The 22684-nt window shown below is 36.4% G+C and overlaps 1 protein-coding gene across 1 annotated transcript in view; it reads left to right on the forward strand.

Moving 5' to 3' along the window:
- LOC105230208 (uncharacterized) overlaps window positions 1-22684 on the forward strand; it is a 155079-nt gene that overhangs the window by 78109 nt on the left and 54286 nt on the right. The window contains exon 3 of the mRNA XM_049452993.1: window positions 8228-8363. Coding sequence (XP_049308950.1) covers window positions 8228-8363 — 136 coding nt within the window. The remainder of the gene's footprint in view (window positions 1-8227; window positions 8364-22684) is intronic.

The following is a 22684-nucleotide window of genomic DNA, read 5'->3' on the forward strand; positions in this document are numbered from 1 at the left end:
AGAAAACTAAAAGTATTCTGAAATTTCTAGTTTATTATTGAGCAAAATTTAAAAGCAAGCGAAAGCTTTGAAGAAAATTCAATACAGAAATTGAATAGATGAAGTATTCAGTTTGTAAGAGTAATGCTAGAATTGGCAGAAATGATACAAGAATTTTTTATATATTTTTATTTCAATTTTGCACCTTAAAAATGGCTTAAATTTGCCATAATTTCTCACTGAATGAGCTTGAATTGTTTTATTACTTAGTTTTTCACATGCACCCAAACTTAATTGCAACATATAAAGAACTGCTTCTCTTCGCCTGCCACATCCGTTGCAATAACTGCCACGTCATTGCCCTCAGCGCTGCACATTCTCCTAGCAAATGCTCAATTTAACTTTATTGCCAGTCAATAAAAATTGCTTGACTAATATTCATATTGCAACTTCGCGCCTGCCACATAAAAACAGTAAAAGTTTAATGCTCAGAAAAGTAACTAATTCAAATTAGTCAGCTTCGTAGGCATTTCGAAGCGCCATGCAACACGAAATGTGGCAAGTGGCACCAAGAGCATAGACACACACATAAAGTTAGGCCCAAAAGTACGTGACCAGCACATTTTGAATGCTTATTGACAAGGCAGTGCATTTCAAGTGAAACAGTGTTGCTTACGCGTGTGCTGTGCTGCGCTGAGAAGCAAATAAAAATTTATATCAAGCGACAGTCCGTCACTCAGCACTCTTATGTGCCTGCCGTCAATTACTATGTGCACAACTTCCTGCCTTCCTGCCAACGCAATGCACATCCATCATCGCTGAGGAAATATTTGGTGTGAAGTAGGAAGCGGTGGCACTACGCATACACAAATATTGTCGCAGACGGTTGTAATTTGTGCGCATGCGTGGCGTCAAATGCTGATTTGGCTGCGTATGTCGCCGTTGAAAGATTATTTAAAGGCGCTAAAATAAATTACAACTTCTAACAATTTAAAGCTAATACATTTGAAATCTAATTTAGTGTGACTCACCATTTCAAAGGCTAATGGCTTTTGGTAATGCAAGTAGGAAGAAGGAAAGTAGTTGAAAAGTGAAGTTATTTTATAGTTAAGTGCTCATATAATATAATAATAGCTTTTAATATACAAATATGCGCAGTGTTTATAGAATATAGAATTGTAGTCATATGAGAACAGCTTTAAAACATCAACTAATAAGCGAAATGTGGGCTCAGATCGCAGTGCAAAACGCAAAAAGCTTCAAAATAATGCCATTAGTGCAAATATAGCAATTATAATAAGAAATAAACTAACTGAGAACAGTTTCCAAAGTGAGAACAGTTTGGAAAACTTTTCTTTCTTGGAAATCGTTCCGATTTCTGAACAAAATTCAACAATCCACTCAACAACTGGTATCACGCAGCGCATTAAAAGTGAGAACAGTTTGAAAAACTTGTCTTTCCGTGTAAACTGTGCACATTTTGGAACAAAATTTAATAAGTCACAAAAAATGGTATTATGTAGTGCACTAAAAGTGAGAACAGTTTTAAAAACTTGTTTTTCCGTGCAAATCGTTTATATTTTCGAACAAGATTCAACAAACCGCAAAAAACTGGTATCATGTTGAATTAGAAGTGGGAACAGTTAAAAAACTACTCTTTACTACAATTTTTCAACCATTTTCATTTATCTTTGCCGTTCCAGTCGTTTTCGCGATAACTAAATTTTATTTCATATACACTTCTTTCAGTTATGTCTTTACCAGGTGCCGATTTTTTGCTTTCAAATTAAACAAACGCCACGACACTTCCGTTCTGCTGGCTAAAATATTTGAATTATACATACATACATATATGCTTGGCCAGATTCTAGTCTGTCCTGCCAATTATTTATGACTTGACAAACCACCTTCTCATAGCAGCTGTCTGCGCACCGATCCACCCTGTGGCTTGGATGGTGGCGAATTGCGCTAATAACGTCGTTAATCAAAAACGAATCTCAATGCAAATAAAAAGAAATTCAATTTACGCTTTTAAAGCTACTTTTTTCTAGTAAAAGTCTTAGTCTTATATTTTTTTTTGAGACCGCAGCTCAACCGCCCGCTTACATGCAGACGACTAAGATAAACATTTTAATTATTGAATTTATTAAGCCAACTGGTAACTGGTAGCACCGCCGCCGCGGGCATATCAGCGATTCGCGACAGTGTAGCCCCGCAATGGCGTCAGCGCGTCCTCGCGCCGGCACAAAGCACGGCTCTGTGGCTTAGCACCGGCTGGCGGCGCATCTCGTGGCATTAACTAAATGACATGGCGTAGATAAGCTGCCGCTGTAGCAGATTCATTTTTCAATTTGCTGGCGCACTTCTTTTGCTGTATTTTGCCATTTTCGCTTGTAAACTTTTGAAATTTATTTCTTTCGTTTTTAAATTAAATTCTTTTTTGTTTATTCACAAATAAAACTCGGCAATCACATGGATATTGAAGCTTTAAAAGCAAGACAACAAACGCAGCTGTCGCTGTGCCTCAAGCGCGACCGAAGTCTGCGTTGTCGTCAGTGCGTTCAGCAGTTGCCATAACAACAACAATAAAATACGCGTCAGACCTGTTGAAGTGCTCCACAGTGGGGTTCGACAGCGTCACTGACTCCTGCAGGGCTTCGAAACTGGTTCATGTAGTTTATTGTGAGTTTTATTTTCTTTTATAACTCCTTCCTTCTGTGCAACAGCACGTCTTCAAATGCGTTCTGCTTCTTTTTGTACTCTTCAGTTGCTTGAAACTTGTGCTGTGCCTGTTTGCCACTTGTCATTCGAGTAATTCGTATTTTTAGTACAGAAATATGAAATAAAGAAAGGGAAATAGGGAAGCCAGTGGCATGCCACATACTCGTGCGCCTATTGGTATACGCATGCAGAAACCTGTGTGTGGATCAGAAGTACACACAATATATAAGTATATATGCATATGTACTATACACCTATATTATATTCACAACAACAAAACGCAGCGCGTCATGAATGAAAGACGCAGCGCGTATATTAAAAGGAATTCCATGTTTTATTATTGGAAGCAAACAAACATATAGCATATCACTATTGCAACAACAAATTTTTGTTGCACGAAATGCGGTAATCAATAGCAAACTAACAGCAGTCATATGTTGTATGCGTGTAGCTGCATGAAAACTATGTAAGTCACGCTTGCGGCAGATTGCGCCTCGGATTACCAAGCCGTAAACAAAAAAGCTCGACTCTTCAGCTCTGAACAACGCTGATTCATTTGATAACCACGAAAGCGAAATGCACAATGGATTGTCGGTGGTGGTGTCCGTTACGTTCGGCTTAAAATGGATTTTAAATGCGCGGGTGTGTTACGCAGATAACTGATTCAATCGATTGTAATTGGAGACATTAATATAAAAAATAAAGTGCGTAGATATTTCTCCGGTTAGTTTAGTTAAAGGTGTGTATGCGTGTAGGCGAAAGATTTTCACCTCTAAAATATGTTAATATAATATTTTTTCATAAAACAGTAAATTTGCAGTTAATGGATACGATTTTTGAAACTGAGAAGAGTTTTGTTACATGTGTATATTTGAGTAGGCGAAAGATTTTCATCTGTAAAATATGTTTATATAATATTCTTTAATAAATTGGTAAAATTATAGTTAGTGGGAACGCCTCTTCAAAGTGAGAACAGTTTAGTTAAAGGATTTTATTTGAATAAGTAGAAAACAATTTTTTAAATCAGCGGAACTGTAGTGATTGCGAAAAGTTTTTCAAAATGAGAACAGTTTTCTTAAGCCTTAAATGGCATTTATCAGAAGTGATTAAAAATCCTATAAAACCATACATGTTGCGCTTTCTCTTTTTTCCACAATGAAATAATAAGTAATCTCAATTGTAAATCGTAATATTCGTAATCTACATACATAAATACATATGTACATATGTATCTTTCTTTTGATTTTTATAGGAGGCACCACTTTATTTTAATTTTTTAGCAGATTTTTATAGCAGGCACTACTTTATTATATTTTTTTTAGCAAATACTTTGTAGCCAGAATTTCTCAAACTTTCATTTTAGGTACCAGTAAAATAAAAAAATAGATGGGAACAGTTTTTTTCCTAATGAAATGACGTACAAAAATACAGCTTGAAATTCTATTCAAACGACAATACTACGATATTCATTTTAAGTATCTACGAAGAGAAAAAATTTACTTGGGAACAGTTATTTTTCTAATGAAATGACATAAATGAGTTCAGGCTCACATAATGCCTAATCTTCAAACGTTATCTCGCTAAAATAGTGATATTTTAAACATGAGAACAGTTTTTTCAAATTAAAATACTTAACAAAAAATTGTAAAATTGTTTTTATTTTCTAATGTATGTATAAACGTCCAAAAATAGATAAGTTTCACCGCCATTGTTTATACGGCACAAGTGCACATTCATATGTACATGCATATGAATATGAATGTATGTCCATACATTTTGTATGTTCATACATATGTATGTATGTATGTACATATGTGCAACGCTTAATCCCTGTAAAAATATCAATTGCTTTTTCTGTGCATTTTCGAACGCTGTATTTAAAATAAACAAAAACGCGCACTTAGAAAAAGTTTAGTCAACAAAGCCTATCATAACATACGCCCACATATGCACATGAAAACGTACGTGAAGCATGTGCATGTCTGTGTGTTCATAAAATTTACATTTTTCCCATAAAAACCGTATTGAATGAAATTCCTATCAACAGTTATTGTTCATAACTACAGGCATTACCTTGGCGCCGTTGGCGACAATCGTGACCGTCCAGCCTAATGGCAACTCAAAGTTAAAAAAAAAAATAAAACAAAAAGGAGAAATCAAAACAAAACCAAACATATAAATAACAACAAATTGTCATATTAAGCATTAAAAACACAGAAGCCGCTGCATTTCAATTTCTGTTCATAAATAAATCGAAATTGAACAAACTCCTGCATAATAATAAAAATAATAACAATAAATATAAATATTCATGTTTGCGTTTGTGCGTGTGTGTGTGTGTAAATCGTGCGCGTAGCGTTTTTAGTTGGAAATCAGCACTAATTTGTTTTTGTTATTGCGACAGTGACTTCATTTTTTGAGAAGAATTCTCTGTGTAAACATCAAGTAAATTGAAATTCGAAGCTTAAATGGACAGCAAGAAAAACAACAAAAGCAATTAACTACCATTTAGTGTCGTATGGTTTGTGCATTTGTAAAAATTTCACATGAATTTGATTTGATTTGAAAGTATTTCATGTATGAGCGTGAGTATTTATGTCACAATATGTGTGCGTGCTCATATATGTGTACATATGTATGGTTGATCCATAGAAAAAATTTTATCATCATTTTTGGTTATAAAGGCCACTAAGTACTGCCTATTGTGATCTTTTCACGTATTTCCTTTTTGTTACAATTAAAAACTAACTGTTAATATTGAAAGAGGCGTTGATGGCAAAAAATGGGCGTCGAATGAAAGTTATACATGAAATTTTTTGAATAATTACTTTGTTATTTAATGATGAATGGATTTTATGAATAAAAGTTAGAAGCTTACTTGCTTACAACAACTTAATACTCAATAATTATAGAAAATAAAATGGAAGGTAATACTTTATACAGTACCGTGAATAACAAGTAGCCCCGCTGGTTTTTAGGAAAAAGTATTGATTGTATATGAAGATCAACTATTTTTCATATTTTTTATTTTTTGGAGCAATTTCTGATGAAATATGCTGCAGGATTTGGTAAGAACAGTTTTCAAACTGAGAACAGTTTTTCAAAAGTTTTCTTATTTAATTTGGAAAACCAAATGTTTGACTTCAACTTTTAAGAAACACTGTTTCCAAATTTTACAATGAAAAAAGTGTTCAAACTGGGAACAGTTTTTTCAAAGTGCTTAGCAATCTCGAGATATAATGAATAATAATAATTTACGACTTCGACTTGCTCTAGAGGCATTACTTTTGAATAAGAACATAAAAACAGTTTCTGCATTTTCAAGTTATCTATCTGTTTGACATATTGCTATCCACCATTTTTGATATTTTTTCTTCTCTTTTTATTCCTTCTTCACACATTAGTAATATTATCTCTTAGAAAACAGTCAATTAAAGTTGGTGAGAACAGTTTCAACTGAGAACAGTTTTTCAAAATGATTTATGATTTTTAAAAACGATAATTTATAATTTAAACGAATTTTTTTGTTATTTTTTTTTTTTATTTCAAGAGAATGATAAATGAGAACAGATTTTTTTTACAAATTTTCGCATTTTTTACGTTTCAATACTTTTTCTTAAGCTTGTGTGTTATTTAAAATATTTCCAATTTTTTAATTTTTGCTCAAATTGAATCCCTAACCAATCCAAAACTTATCTCAACTCAACTAGTGGTAGCAACAAATCAAATTTACAATCGCAATTTTTATAAACATTATCATGACCGAGACTTAATTCACTCTATATATAAAAGTATTCAATATATGTATTCATAAGTATATATAATAGGTAACAGCTTATCGATGGAGAGGATGGAGGAAAAAGTATATTTATAAATATTTACCGTCCCCTTCTTCCTTCGATAAGTTACTACCATTAGTGACCTAACTAGACTGCAACTAGTCTGCCCGGACAGCCTTCATAAATGTAACTTAAAGCACTTGCAATTCAAGTTTATTTTCAAATATTGTTAATTTTTTTCAAATATAGTAGATGTTTATTCCAATACATTTTAGTGTCTGCTCAACATTTCTATAAAACCATTTCTAGTTGAAACAAAAGTGAATGCTGCCATTAAATTTAGCTCAAGGTATCGCACTTTCCTCCCGCTGCATTTATATGATAGCCATTTGTGCTATTTATACACTAAATATAGAAATATTAGGGTGGGGAAAAATTTTTTTCTCGCTTGCTGCTCGGAAAAATTGATTTTTAGACACCTCATCAGTTTTGAATCTTTCCATCTGATAATAAAAAATAAATAAAACTGCAAAGCGGAGAACCTTCTCGTTACAAATAAAAGCTCATGCATAGAGAGCCTTGCTTAGAGGTGTCTAAGAACCTATTTTTCAGGTTACCCAGCAGAAAAAAATGGTTTTTGAACCAACCTTATGTTTGGTTTACATATATACAAATATACATTTTATATGCCAAAAATGTATATTCGTATATTTGTATGTATGATTGCATATATTTATGTGTCATTGGAGCTCGGCGTATTGTTCTGATCGCAAGGCTTTGTTTTTATTATACAATATGACATCGATGCTCGATATTGATAGTTGTCGGAAAAAAAACATTTTGTGGCTTTTATTATGCAACTCTAACAACCACAACAATTATAGCTACAACATTATGCCCAGGGGGCGAGCGAGCGCGAATTCCAGCTGTTTGCGGTCTAAATGTAAGCGCTGCCACAACAATACACAAATGCCCATAGAAATTCATACCCTCACACACACACACATTCATACACATAGATGGCATAACTCGTCCTCGATATCTATTGTTGTTATTAATATTGCAATTCAATTTGCCTAATGGACTTCGACACTTTGTGGTCGGACTGAGTTGCGCTGGAGCAACGCGCTCGAATCTACTATCGGCGGCTTTTGTTCACATTTTTATGTTTTTATGATTTTATGATACGGCATGTTTGCGCATTTTTTAACGCTTTCCTGCCGTCTTTGTAATTAATGGCACACATTCCGGAAAAATGACGAACTTTTTCAAATATAAATACGTTAACTCCTCGCTTTAGCTACTAGTTGCGGCTTTCGGCAGTTTTCGTGGATAACAGGAAGAGTACGATTAAACTACTATAAGAAATATATATACACATTTATATATAAAACTACCGATTATAAAAAATATTATTAAGCTAATGACCAATTTTTGTTTGTCAGCAATTTTTATGGCCGCTGTGTGGTGTTGAATTTTTAATTACCAACGCTCAATTGCATTACCAAGTTAACTACTTGTGACTACGCATAACTGTAACTATAGACAATTGTCACACATGTGTTTATGTGTGCTGAGTCGCAACACCGTTGCTCATCTGAAATGCCAAACATTTAATTAATTAAGTAATTAATTTCGTTTTATGGCGTTTAATGCGCCTATTTTACGCTCATACCGCTGTTAATAATAAATTATTTTAATTAACATTAATTAATATTTACGCTCTTTCGTTCTTCTTTTCATTACAGGTCCGCTATCGGAGGTGCAAACAGCCGTGGGGCTGGAGGTGGCGCTGCCATGTGACCTATTGCCGGGCACCATGGCGGCTGATAAGGTGCAATTGGTCATCTGGTATCGGCAGGGCAACGTCAAGCCAATTTATACGTAAGTGCAATTAATAGTCATAATCTTTTATAGCATACTCTATATCTACATATACTATACTATAAATATTGGGTACTAATATAAAATATATACAAAAGCATTTCCTACATATTGGCGCTTAGAAAAAATTCTTTAAAAAAGGAGTATGATAACAGCAAACCAAACCCAACCCAAAAATTAAATTCTATCACAATTTTTTCATTGCTTAAGTTCGCAATTCGTTCTTCTTAAGCAACTTAAACACAATTTTTTTATGCCGTAAAAGATTTTATGAAAATATTTATGTCCATTCTGATCCAATACCTGTTGCCATCCTTCGGACAAGATGTTGATTTTATGCTCAAAAATTTTTCAACCTTGAATGCAAAGACTGATTGAAGTGACTTCGGCATCCTCATTTTCGGTGAAGGTTCCCCAATCCAAAAAATTTTTGTGAGATCGGAATATACATATAACAAGCCGAAGTTGCCAAGTCTGGAGACTATTCCAGCTGCAAAATCTTTTGGCGAGTCATCAAACCTTTGGCATTGACGTTCGATCGACATCTCCCAGGTGTGTTGGCCAGCATTAAGAAGAGAATATAATATCAGAAAATTAAATGCAATAAAGAGGGTAACCTGTTTAAAGGTTACTGGGATATTAAGTCATGTTCGACAAATACGCTTTTATGAAAAACACAAACCTACGAGTTATTAAAGATATACCTCGTTCTGGACACGCTTCAACTACTGAAAATCATAAAATGTTGACAGATATAGTGCTTGGAAATCGTTAGACAAGTGTTAGAAAGATGTCAAAAGAGCTCGACATCTCTCGCGAGTAGGTTAGAATGATTTTGGTGGACATTTTGGGGCTTCCTGGTACATATCACAAAATTTTTGGCTGCCTTGAACTGCATTTTTACTCCTTTGATAGCAATATTTTCCGAAAATTATTGTTTGAAAAGTCTTCGATCGTCCGTCTGCGATAGGGCATCAGATAAGAAATATTCCAAAAAAATGTAGAAAAAATATTACGATCAAGCCTTACTATTATCAGCTGTTCAAATATGTATATTAATGCGAAGTTGGCTACGGACAAAATTCATTAAGGTCAGCTATTCTCATCAAACAAAATTACTTAGTGAACGAGCCAGTATTAAGTCCAACAAATGTGTCTTAATACTGCTTAAATAACCCAAATATATTACACATAGCCAAAATATTTCCAATAAATTCAATTTATGCCCAAATATCGACACGTTCGACCAAAATATTTGTAATCACTTGAAGGCAGCCAGCTGGTGTTATTAAGTCCCAGACGGAGTAAATCGACATAAATTGGCACTTTAGAAGGCAATAAATCAATGAAATGCATAAAATACAAATGAGCAAGGGCCACAGCACCCTTTTGTGTATTAAAAGCATAAATATGGATCATAAATCGGCAGCTCGTTGTGGCGTTCGGAGCCTCTATGGGCGCATGTCAAGACAAATTAAACCGCAAAGCCAAATGTACTTAAATGCAAATGTGCGCACACACACACATACCCATAACATAAATCTAAACAAATTGGAATGATGAATATGCAACGCATTTAATGCTCGAATTGCATACAAATGGCGTGTGACTGGCAACATTCTAAAATAGGGCAACATTAAAGAATTGACTTTCGAAATATTTTTTATTTTATTTTTCCACTGAAAATCATCAATGCCTTGCTTTCATGGCTAGAAGGTTGTAAAATTTAATGTTATTAAGGAAAAGTATTTTAATGCGCCAAGCAGCGCTGCAGGGGAGTGTCAGTGAGTGCAACAGCCGCCTAGCGCTGCCGGGATTAAGGCGTGCACTCAGCGACTAGCAGCTAGCGGCTAGCAGCGAGCAACTGCATATGAATGCGCGCTTTTATGGGCGAATGCAGGGCAAAGTGCTAAATAACGGAATTATGCTTACAAGGCAATTAATAAATATTTGTGGCTACTTACGCGTAACATTTTGTGCGTGCCACAGCGCATACGCATGCGGGCCGTGCACTTGTGGCAAGCCATTGCGCGCACGTTTGCCTAGCATATGCTAGTGGTGAAATCAAATCGTATGCGTTCTTTGATTATTCTTGACACTTGGCCGCGGTCAGTCTTTATTGGCGGTCATAAAAATTGATGACTTCTTGCTAACGGCTTACCAATGATGCCAACCAGTTACGCGCCATAAATGCAAACATCAGCAAGTGCAGCGCAGCAAATGCAAGCCAAGCGGACGCGCACGTCCATGCCCGCATTTTTGATTTAGGGTCACGCCGCTTATACGCTTTGGCTGATGGCATTTTTTGATGACTTAGTTTAGGAGCGCGCGGGTCAGCATGCCAGCTGATAAGCGCAGCAAGGCAATAAAAGCACAGAAAGCGCTTAGGACGAGAATAAGGCAATCAAAGCGTTTGCCACACAGGTCGCGCGGCGGAAATTCGTAAGTTCGCCACGCTCGCTGTTGTACTTCCTTCCGGCCGACATGCTGCTACACTCTTTTTTACGAGCAACTGCATTTATTTTATATTAAGTGCTTTGTCTTGCCACACTTAATTCGATTTGTTTGATGTGAAGAAAAAAAAGCGCGTGTCCGTCTTGCCCGCCGCGCCGTCGTGGTATCCCTTTTTGGTATTTTATATGTGTGTATGTATCTGTGTGTGTGTGCTACATAAAACTGGCACTTAAATTACCGCAGCCCACCAACGTATAACAACAACAACAACACAGCGCTGTTGAGCGCATTGTAATGTTGGCAACTGTTTGATTTCTGCTCCGTCCAATACCGTTATTTATTTAGTTATTTGCCGCATTGGTGTTGCCCAAAGTAATTTGTTTTCCAGCCCATAAATCATTTCAAGTGTAAGATCGACCCAACGGCAAGAGCAACAAGAACACCAACAACCTCAAGCACACTACAAACACCAACCACACCAAAAGCAGCGCAATTCAAAGTGCCACGAAAACAATAACAAATACAACGCATGTTAATCGTTATTGGTTAAGTTCTTTATTCTTTTGTGTCCTTACTGGTGTTGTTGCTTTTGTTTTTCATGCCACGAAATTTATTTGTATTGTAGTTTTGAAAGTTTCAAACGCTTTTGTGTGTTCTGGAAAAATGCCAGCCAACAAAGGCCGCAGCTGCTCACACTTCAATGCGTTTCTTTAATGGCCATGTTTCTTTGGCGAGATTTTTCTGGTTCTTCTCTCTACACAAAAGGTCACGAAGCGGCAGAACTTTGCATAGCACTTTGTGCGCATATTTTACACGCCCACAACAGTAAATGAATGTTTGCGCCCGAAAACGTGGCCGAAATAGAGTGTGTGTCTGAGTGTTAGTGTATCAGTTTGTGTATACTCCCTTGGAATGACCAAGCGGCTGCGGTCTTACTCCCAAGTGTCCAATAAAGATCGAAAATATCGCGTAAGAAGTGCCCACTCGGGGCCCGCTATTAGAGAATGAGGCTGCTGTTGCTAGAAATCGCGTAGGACTTATAAATTACCCAAAAGTAAAGCAGTTTAAATTTTCAATTTTGGAGCAAATTATATATTATTTTATAATAAGCAGTGGATTTAGCAAAAAAATTTATATTTGCTTATACCAATCACTTACTATGTGTAGCATACATTTGGGCACGAAAGCATTATTAGAGGTTAGCATACATTTAAGCGCGAAGAGGTTATTTTGGTTGCATTTAAAAGTTCATTGATAGTGGATTCCAAACAAAGTAGTGGCGGAATCTAGAACATTAACGTCATTAAACAGCTATAGATCCTATTTTTCTTTAATACCACGGTAAAGTCGACAAAAAAACACAATTTTTTCATTGAATTATGCATGATGGCCTTGTGATTTATATCCTTCTACCTGGTCCAGTTGCCACAATACTAAAACTGCTATAACTTCGGAAATAATTTGATTTTCAAAAAAATTTTAGACAGATATTTTTTAATATCTAAATTTTCAAGATATAAAAAAATAGTTTCGCCTTAAAACTTACAAGCTTTAAATGCCAACTATCAAAAGTCACCGTAATGATTGACAGTTTGTAGATACACAAGAGATTTATTAAAATATGTTTTTTTATATTTATAAATCTCGCTTACAAATTCATTGAAAAAAATTTATAAAATTATTATTATTTTTTTTTTTTTTTTTTATAAAAATTATCCTTAAGTTTTTTATGAATCTATATTTGTCTTCCTCTGAAAGTCCCCTAATTATACCCGAACTGTGTACTATAATAATGTCATGAACTCTGTAACATCCAGAAGAAAACGTGGTGGACTTTATAATATACATATATGTATATATATAAATGATCAATGTGATGAGCTAAGTCGATTTAGCCATTACCGTGTGTCCGTCCGTTTGGCCGTCCTGAACATATGTATATACGTCAACTAGCTCTTCAGAATTTAAGATTTTTTATGGAAAACTTTTTCATTTGACGAGGTATCTTCATAAAATTTGGTACATGTCATTTCTCAAAGCATCGCTACAATCTCGTAAGAAATTGTTTAGATCGGATCACTATAACATATAGCTGCCATACAAACTGACAAAACTCAATTTCTTTCGTTTCGTTTTTTATTTGTGAAGTGTACGACAGCAAACAATTATACTTGTTTTTTTTTTTCAATTTTACTTTATTACATTTTCATTGCTTTGCACTCTTCCCCACCCCTCCACACTTGCACTTTAAATTTTTCCAGCTTTCCAAACCCATAAAGACGACCCAAGCATTTCAGCCCGTGTCATCACGCTAATCCAAGTTTGCACTTTGCCGCCGATAAATTTTATTCGATACTTGTAATTTGATTTCGGCCCGCACACCGCCGCGTCGCCTGCGCACTCACATTGCTTGCTGCAAGTATTTATTTTGTCACTTCGACGGCACACAAAGTGCGGATGACAGGCATTATGACTCTCCGAGGTAAGTAAATCTGGCCACTAAAAGAATGAATGAATAAATACATAAAAAGCCAACAGCAAAAACAACAACTGACTGCGCTGACGACAACTTCTCCATCAACGAGCGATATGGATATCCGGCGCGCAATTTGGCGGAAGAGCTTCGCAGCAATTTCCATGAAAACGAAAACAAAGGAGCCACAGCGAAGCATACGATTGAAATAATAAAAAAAGTGAAAAGACGCCCGCGTGTGTGTGTGCGTGTGTTTGGGTGTGAGTGAAGAAAAGTGCGAAGTGAAGAAAAGCGCGTTTTATTGCGCAGAAAGCGTAGGCGGCACAGTGAAGTGAAGTGAAGTATGCCGTATAGTGAGGCAACGCATTGTTGTTGTGAGGCGAAGCAACTTGTGTGCGGCACCGGCAGCTGTGGAAATCAAGTTTACTTGCGCGCGGAAGCAAAGTGGCCGAAGTGACGCTGGGGAGTCTTTTATTGGCTTCTTTGATTTTTACCGAACTCACGCGTAAAAGTGCTCGCGCAAAAGTTTTTCGGCAAAAATTAAATAAAATACAGCAGCCGCTTGCGCTTTCTTGCGGCATGCGCTGTTATGTTTGTATTTTTATTTTTTTCATTTTAATTTTTTTTTTTTGTTTTTTTTTGCTTCCCAACTCACTCACATAACCAGCGCTTCGAGCGCCTATAGATCCAATCGAAAGTATGTGTATCTGCGCCACGCGCCTCCACTATGGCGCGCTCTACCCCTTACCCGCCGTTGTTGACCGCAATTTGCCACCTTTTGTTGCATATCAATCACGCGCTTGCATCAGCGCTTACAAACGCTTCATTCACACAGGCCCACTGGAGCGTATATATATATGTAGATATGTAGATATATACGTCACCTAAAATGCAAAACAACGTAACGTCAAAAATATCGAAACTGAGTTTTTTATTGCTTAGGATTCATTACATCACATTATATATACGTAACATAAAATTTTCAGCTTCTTCTATCAGACATAACCAACATATAACCAATACATAACCAATAAAAAACCAACATATAACTATTTTATAACCGGAAACCAAATTTTTTTCAATATGAGTGGTTTCTATTATACTAATATATAACCAATACATAACCAATATATAACCGTTTTATAACCGAAACTCATTTTTTTTTTTTCAATATCGTTTTTCCTCGCCTGTAAACTTATGAAAAGTGATGTTACGTTATTTTTCATTTCTGCTAACAGTATGTATGCTCCACATTTATATGTGTGTTTGCTTGCATCTACGTGTTTGTGTATATTAAAATGCCGCACATAAAACACAATCTTCTATTGTCAACATTTTGTTAGGTACAAGACATTAAAAAATTCTAAAAATACACAACAACAGTTTACATTATGCTGCTGTGTCAGAATGCAACAAGAGCACAACAGCAGATGTCGCTTCCCCAAACTCAGCAGCGAGTTGCCAAGCGCCCCAGAAATCAGCGCCACATACCCACACACACACACATACAAGCACATTTCTAGCATAGCCAGGTTTAAATAAAATCATGTAAGACCTAATAAAGGCAAGCGACAGGCTCTGCGGTGCCCTCATAAAGCCCATAAAGCGTCAGTGAAATGTAAATTGCATTTAGTACCTCGAAGTGAGAGAAAAATACGAAAAAAACTTAACTTGTCAATTTCATTCATGTCGTTATTTAAATTATAACATTTTATTGATTGACATATTTTTTCAGATTTTTCCCCCCGCTCTTTACCTTGCTGCGCGCTTGTAGTTGCGTCCATTAACGCTATACATATATGCTTGTAGTTGTTTGTTTGTAACATGAAATAGTTTTTGTCGTCGCTTTATTGCTGTTGTTGCTGATCGTTTATTGATTTTTTTATTGTTTTCATTTTTATTTTCGGACATTTTTAATGAATTTCATAATTCGCCTGCGACAAGCGCAGCAAGAAATATTTAATTGCGCGCATAGTATCGTATTGCGCGCACACAAACACACACTTGTGCGTGCACCCACAAATAAGACCCACAAGCAGAAGTCAAGCGTAAAAGCAGCCGCAGTGAAGAAAGTAAAATGTTAAAAGCGCAGCGCGTTGCGGTGTCGTGCGGCGGCGCGCGGTTCTTGTTAATATATTGTTTTTTTTTTCTTTAACGTATATGTATATTTGTCTGTGCGCCGCTGTTGCATGCATAATACATGAGCGCCGCACCCCGTCGTTGTTGTTGCTGTGGCTTTTAATTTAAAGTCACAACAAAGTTGTAACATTTCAATCAATAATTACGGTGCTTTTGTTCGAAATTACGTGAGGGTAATAAAGGCACGAATTCGTAAGCAAATTAAGTAGCTCAAACAGAATTACTAAATATAATTATGCGAAAAGCGCTGCAGCACTTAAGGTGTATGAGAAAAGTTAATGGTAGAATTTCTGTTTCTGTTTCTGTTTGCTTAACGAGCAAGGCAATTTTTACTGTTTTCTCGGGTGTTAAAAACTTAGCTATAAAAAATATCAGAAACTTTAACGTTTTTACTTAATATTTGACAATTTTAAAATGCATATTTGTTTTTTTGTTACAAGTTGTGATGCTCTAGAATGAAAACCTAGATATAGCTGATATTTTAACGAGTTTTCTTACTAAAATTTTCAAAAAAAATTGGACCTAGACCATTTGGTTCCTGCACAATCGGTTAACAATTTAACTGAATGAAAAAAAAATACAAGTCAGGTTTTCTTGTGATCTCAGAATATATATTTCCTTAGAAAGTACAAACATCAGCCACATTTAGAGAGAATATAGCTTAAAGTCGAAAAAATACTTATGATTTTCCTGACTATTTCGCTTTTGGGAGGCCCTTTTTAAGTCTCCAACAATAATCTGTTAACATTCTGCCGCTCACTTCGCTTCGACAGCCTTTTCCCTAAAGATAATGTTCTAGTATAACCTCTTGCATTATCCGCTGCTCACAGCACCAAAATTTGGACGTGGTTCGTCGTCAACGTGTTATTGATCCTCTTTGAATAATTTTTACCAATCAAAAACACTTACTCGCGCTGAACTTACCTTCCACCGAATGCCTTTTCCAACACTCCCACTGAATTTTTTTCCTCGCTGAGTTTAAGGAATTTCTCTTCCAGATATACAAATCGATTTAGAGGCTGTGGACGAAGACAAGTTTGAATACTGGGTAGTGTTTTAACTTTTTTGTTATACCTTTTGTATCTGGTGAATCATTAGTTTAACTAATGTTTTATGCTTGGGTTTTTGTTTGGCCCAACATATTAGCAGTCTCACTCACGTTTCTCAACTTTTATGTGAAATCCATTATTTATCATGATTCCTTACACGAAATCCAAAATATTTCTTACGAAAAACGGAATGTGGTTGAAAACAAATCATTATATATTGCTAATTACCCTCACTACCATCACCATCATAAGCAAGAATCATCATAAAGTTCATGTGACAAAAACTGTGCGATCCATTGTCGAACAGTGTTATGATTTGTGTTCTGAAAAATGAGTGAGAATCTCTCCCAAGAAGGACAGTCAAGAAGGAAGTTTTAAACGATAGCTCCTCAAAAAATTTCGAGTTGGTATAACTTTTCATAGCCTAGCAGTAATATTTCATAATTTACATTTTCTGAACTTTTTTCGTATCAAATATTTAAAACCTTGAGTACCTTGCTATTTTGAGAAACACTATCTCTTAATTTGTGAAAGGCTACCTGCAATACGTATAAAATTACTCCACTTTTGACTATTATCCATATACGAAAGCATTCTGTGTTTGAGTTCTGAAAAATTAATGGAAAAACTCTGTGATTTAGCCTTCACTATTATTTGAAACAAGAACTAACAACTTAGTTCCAAAAATTTTTGGGTACTTCAAATACAGCTGTAGAATCGTTTCTTTTTAACTCATCCAAAATCTCGCTTCTAACGAAGCCACGAAAGCACCTTTACGTTAATCTTTGAAAAAAAAAACTTATTCGAAATTTTATTGATTCCAAGTCAAATATAAATTCATGCAAATAAAATATGCAATCTCCACAAAATCACAAAAATCAAACCTTTTTGAAACTAAAATGAATTCCTTCATACCAACAAACAATAGAGACCGAGTCCTCTTCTTGACGCACAAAAGTGGAAACAGCGGCGCTGCGTCTCACTTTACAAGTACACCCTTTAGGACACACATTTACGTCTACTTAACAGCCGATTTTCATGCCACGCCGTCAGACCCAATGAATTTTTGAACAGGATCAGGCAGTTTTTTGCTTTGTCACGCCGCTTACTTAATTAATTCTTAAATATTGTCTTTGCAGTGACTTTCCAAAGCTGTTGTTATTATTATTGCCGTGTTCACTACGCACTCTTCCCACGCTAGCGCAAGCGATACCCAACTCCTTGCACACTTCGTCTTTAGAATGCCGTCAGCCGTTTGGATTGCGTTTCCTTTTCATTGGCATTGCTGTTGAGTCAATACTTTGTCATTTGTTTACGATTTTGAATATTTGATGCGCGAAACGGTGCGTCAATGAAAACTTTTGCTTGTAGACTCCTTTCGAGACTTGTCTTACGCTCGTGTAGACGGTTTGTGCTGCGTCTTGGACATTATTCATTTAGCAAAACTTTACGCATTTGAATGGTGTCCTTTGTGTTCTTATTAAAGTGAAATTGAGCGTTTCTACAGCATGACCCTTTTCAGCTCCTCTTTAAAGTCTTCTACTGAACATTTAGTGTCGGCAATTGCTCGTGTAAATTCTTCAATATTATTCTTATTTGTCATGCATATTACATATATGTGTGTTTGCCTCAAGGCCATCGGCTATTTGGCGTAATTTCATAATAAAACATAGCAAAGCACCAGCAAGCATAATGTAGCATATCACTGTAGAGCAAAGTATAGCAATGCCATTATGCTTTTTAGGCCGAATTGTTTGTTGCCCAGCGGCCATGTACCCAGAAAATTAGGAAATTAAATTTTAATGCCAGCTCGACGCATGATAATTGTTGTAATTATCGAAATGTGAGTTATGCATTATGCGCGTCCAATACGCGTTCTATGCGCTCTGTATGTTTGTGCCTGTGTGAGTTGCTTTTTGTGTTATTGATTATGTTTTTTGTTGCAGTCTGCTTTTAACATTTCTAAGCTAATTGATTTGGTCAACGCCGGCGGTCAGGTTTTCATAATTCCCTCACATCGATATGTAAATATTTAATTCTAATAGAAATTAATCACATTTATTACATAATAACGAGTGTAACTAGGTCAAATATATAATTGTAATCGTAAAATTGTTACATAATTTTGTATATATTATATTTAGAGGTATGAAAGCGCTGGTTTTCATTAAAATTGTCCAAAATTAGGTTGCCAATTATTATAACAGAGTTATTTTTGGCAGTACGGTTGTTTTTTTTTTATTGAACTTGTGAAACACTGTCATAATGAGAGTGAAAAGTGTGAAAAATGTTTATAATGAAAATAAATTACTATTTGCATAAGCATAGATAACTAAACTGACTGTTTGGAAGGCCCTAAACTCTGCATATAGACATAGACAAGAGAGGATAAACAAAATACAGTGACTATGCAAAATATAGTGCGTTGAAAACCTGACCTACCATAGTAAAACATATTTTTTTGACAAAACTTGTTTTTCTTTTTTAATTCAACATAGTTCCCTTCAAGGGTCAGACACTGATTATAGAGACCCTCCAACTTTTCGTACCATTTTTGTTGTACGACTGTCCTTTGCTTCAAAATAGGCCTTAGTTTCGGAAATCACCTCTTCATTCATTGAAAACTTCTTCCCAGCGAGTGTTCTTTTGAGATCTGAGTACAGGAAATAATCGCTGAAAGGCAGACCTGCAGAATACAGTGAATGCGGAAATAGTCCGAAGCCCTGTCCATGGATTTTTGCCATCGTTTTTACTGACTTGTGACACCGTACATTGTCTTTGGAAAACAATACTTTCTTTTTCTTCAAATGCTGTCAGTTTTCAGCGATTTCGTTCTTCAAATGCTTCACTAAAACTATCTAATAGCCGCTGTTGATTGTCCTTAATTTTTCAAGATAGTCAACAAAAATTATTCCATCCCTTCTAACCCAAAAAGACACACGCCATAACCTTGCCGACCAATTGTGGCGTTTTTCCACGCTTTGCAGCGGGATCATCATGTGTAGTCCACATGGATGACTGTTACTTGGAGGTGTGAAATTATGGAGCCATGTTTTATCCATTGTTACATATCGATACAAAACCTCGGTTTTTGTACGCTTGAACATCTCCAAACATTGCTCGGAATCATGAACTCGTCGTAGTTTTTGGTTAAAAGTAAGCTCGCACGGCACCCACGTTGCATAGAGCTTACTCAAATATTCGTGAATGATTTCATGTAGGCGTTCGGTTGATATGCTTAAAGTGTTTGCTATCTTGTGGACTTTTTTGATATTCTCGTCGGTAACAAGTTCTTTCGGGCGTCCACTCCGTTCACCGTCCTCGGTGCTCACTACTCCATGTCTAAACTTAGCATACCTATCCTTGATGGTTGATTTTCCTGTGGCAGTGTTCGAAAACTCGTCATCAAGCCAAGTTTTTGTTACAATAGTATTTTTACTCTTCAGATAGCAATATTTGAACAAAACTCGAATTTTTTTTTATCAATTTTTTTCACAATAACAAAAGTTGCCTCACTCAAAGTGTTATAATTCACAAACTAATGACAACGGCTGTCAAATTCATACACGCGACTTTTGAAGGTTAGAACTAACTAAAAGTCTTATGGATTTAATTTCAGTAGCGCCATCTTTGTGTCAGTCCGGGTAGGTTTAACCTACTGACCTGTTATATGTGTTTCATATTGCGGGCTTCGTTTTTGGGATTAACAATATTCGGTCTTGAAATGATATAGACCCGACAAAATTACTACAAAAATTTTCGGAATGACGTTCTAAGTTGATTCAGCCATGTTATTATGCAAATGAAAACAAAATTTTGCAATTAATTATCGCTTCTTAATCAAATATTTTTGAACCTTTACCACCGAACTATTATCGTTAGACGCTACTAAGCTCTACAAATGTATTCTGCCCGAACCATAAGCAATTCTTTTAATGACAGCGCCTCCCTGCCAACCTGGCCACAACACTTGACATAACCGTAGGAGGCCCAGTCCACAACTGCCCTTTTAGCAATTATAATAACTAAGCAGCACCACACATACACACATATACATACATACAGCTGTAGAAATTGTAAGCCAGCGCTTTGCTAAACCATTAAATTGTGCGGTGCCATCAGCTTTTATGAGCTTACAACAACAGGTTTACAGCATCAAAATGCAACACTGTTCTAGCGATTACATTTTCTGGTCTATAAATTTAATACAAATTTAATGTGCGCGCGGCTGACTTGCTCCCTAACATTTACCAGTAAGTATGTTTTAATAACCGACTGCTGTCGATATTGCGGCGGAGTAGTGGAGGTGGAGGTGGAGGAAGCTACACTAAAATGTCGTAAAATGATAGCAAATAGGAGAAAATGGGCATGGGTGAGTGAATGAAATAAAGAAGGAGATAGAAAGGGAGAGAGACAGAAAGGAGGAAAGAGACAAAAACGGTGATACAGAAAAGGAGAAAGAGGGTCAGACAGATCGAGTATTGTATGGGGAATTTGATATTGAGTTGGAAGGAGGGGGAGGAAAGCGCTTGTGTCACCAAAAACATTGCTGTGCTGTCACTAATCCCTTCTGTGGTTTTAATTTGCCATATAATTTTCCGCTTCCGCATGCAAGTGCCACATTCTCGGCGCTGCCGATGCTATATATGTGTGTGTGTTTGTGACTGAATGAGCGCGTATTTTATAGCCTTTCCAGCGCAGCAGCAGCTCAAATTAAATGCCGATGCATTAAAAAATCGTTTTAAATTTGATGTCGATGATTTTGGTGCGTTCAATTTTCTTGTATTTTTAGCTTTGGATTTTTTTGATTTTAGTAAACTACTAAGCATACATATTTACAAGCAACCGCAATGCTAAATGATAACTATTTCACTTGCTTTCGATTTTTCATGTTTTTTTCGTATTTCTTCGTATTTTCTTCGTATTTTTTTCGCGTTCTTCTCTCGCTTGTAAAGCTCGGCATTTAGATAAGCCATAAAATGGCTGGAGCAAAGCGAATGTGTGAGCAAACGTCCAACGGCAATAAAGGTGGCAATAACAACAAAATGAATGTGAAGTTTGTGTGCGCAGCAGCAATAAAATATTTTCAAGCATTTTTGTTGTAATTTCGTTGCCTCGACGCTTCTTTTTACAGCTTTCCACACCGATTTCATTGCCTTGCTGGGCGGAGAGCATGTAAAAATATGGAACTCGTAAAATTTGAATGCCCCAATGCATATTGGATGAATTGTGTCAAAACATTGACAAACAAATGGACGGACTGTCAGCAAGCAGCCAGCAGCTGTGGCGTGTTCACGCGCAGGTTTACAAGCAAATACGCTGCTGAAACGCAAGCTGGGAGGCTGGGGGCAGCGCATTAACGCTGCTTTGCTGGACAAAACGGCATTTTGTTGCCCGCCAAACGCAACACACACATGCACTAAACAAGCCTGCACCTCTCACACCATAATCGCTGCACCCACCTCGCGTGGTACACAAAATATACAAAATATGGCCCATAAAAATGCGTTCACATCAAATGCTACACAATAACGGCACACAGAGGCGCGTGAGCGATTGGCATTTCACACGTCAACGCCAGCGTATTTGCTTTTACAAGCACACAACAATAATAAAAAAAGTGGAACCAACTGTTAGCAACAAAAACTGGCATACAACAACATTTGATATACAAAAACATTTGGTATACAACAACAATTGATATACAACAAAAACTGATATACAACAACAATTTGTATGCAAAAACAAAATTGCGACGGTGAAATTGTTGCTATCACTGCCGGCGTCCGTGTCAATGGTCGGGCCTAGCGGCGCTTTTATTGCCTACCAAACGCCGTTACCTCTTATTGTTGCTTTTGTTGTTGTCTTTTTTGTTGTTTATGTACTAACTGAAAGCTCCTCAGTGGCTCATCACACAATTTTCTACTCATTTTTAGCACATTTTTACGTTCGCTCTCACGCCATGCTGGCCGCCAACAACAAATACAACAGCAAGGCAGCAGAAATTCAAGCAACAACAGCTTTGTGTGGCTTAGCGCCTAAAAGCGACTCGACACGTTGCCTTAATCGTGTATCCAATACAAGTCCAAGTATCTGTATATATGTGTACGTGTGTGTGTGGTTATTTGTGTGTATGTGTGCCGGTGGAGGCGGTCGACTAAGTGCATTGACGCTGTCATCAAATTATATAGCCGAATGTCACAAAC

Source organism: Bactrocera dorsalis, chromosome 3, assembly GCF_023373825.1.
Source record: "Bactrocera dorsalis isolate Fly_Bdor chromosome 3, ASM2337382v1, whole genome shotgun sequence".
Lineage (NCBI taxonomy): Eukaryota > Metazoa > Arthropoda > Insecta > Diptera > Tephritidae > Bactrocera > Bactrocera dorsalis.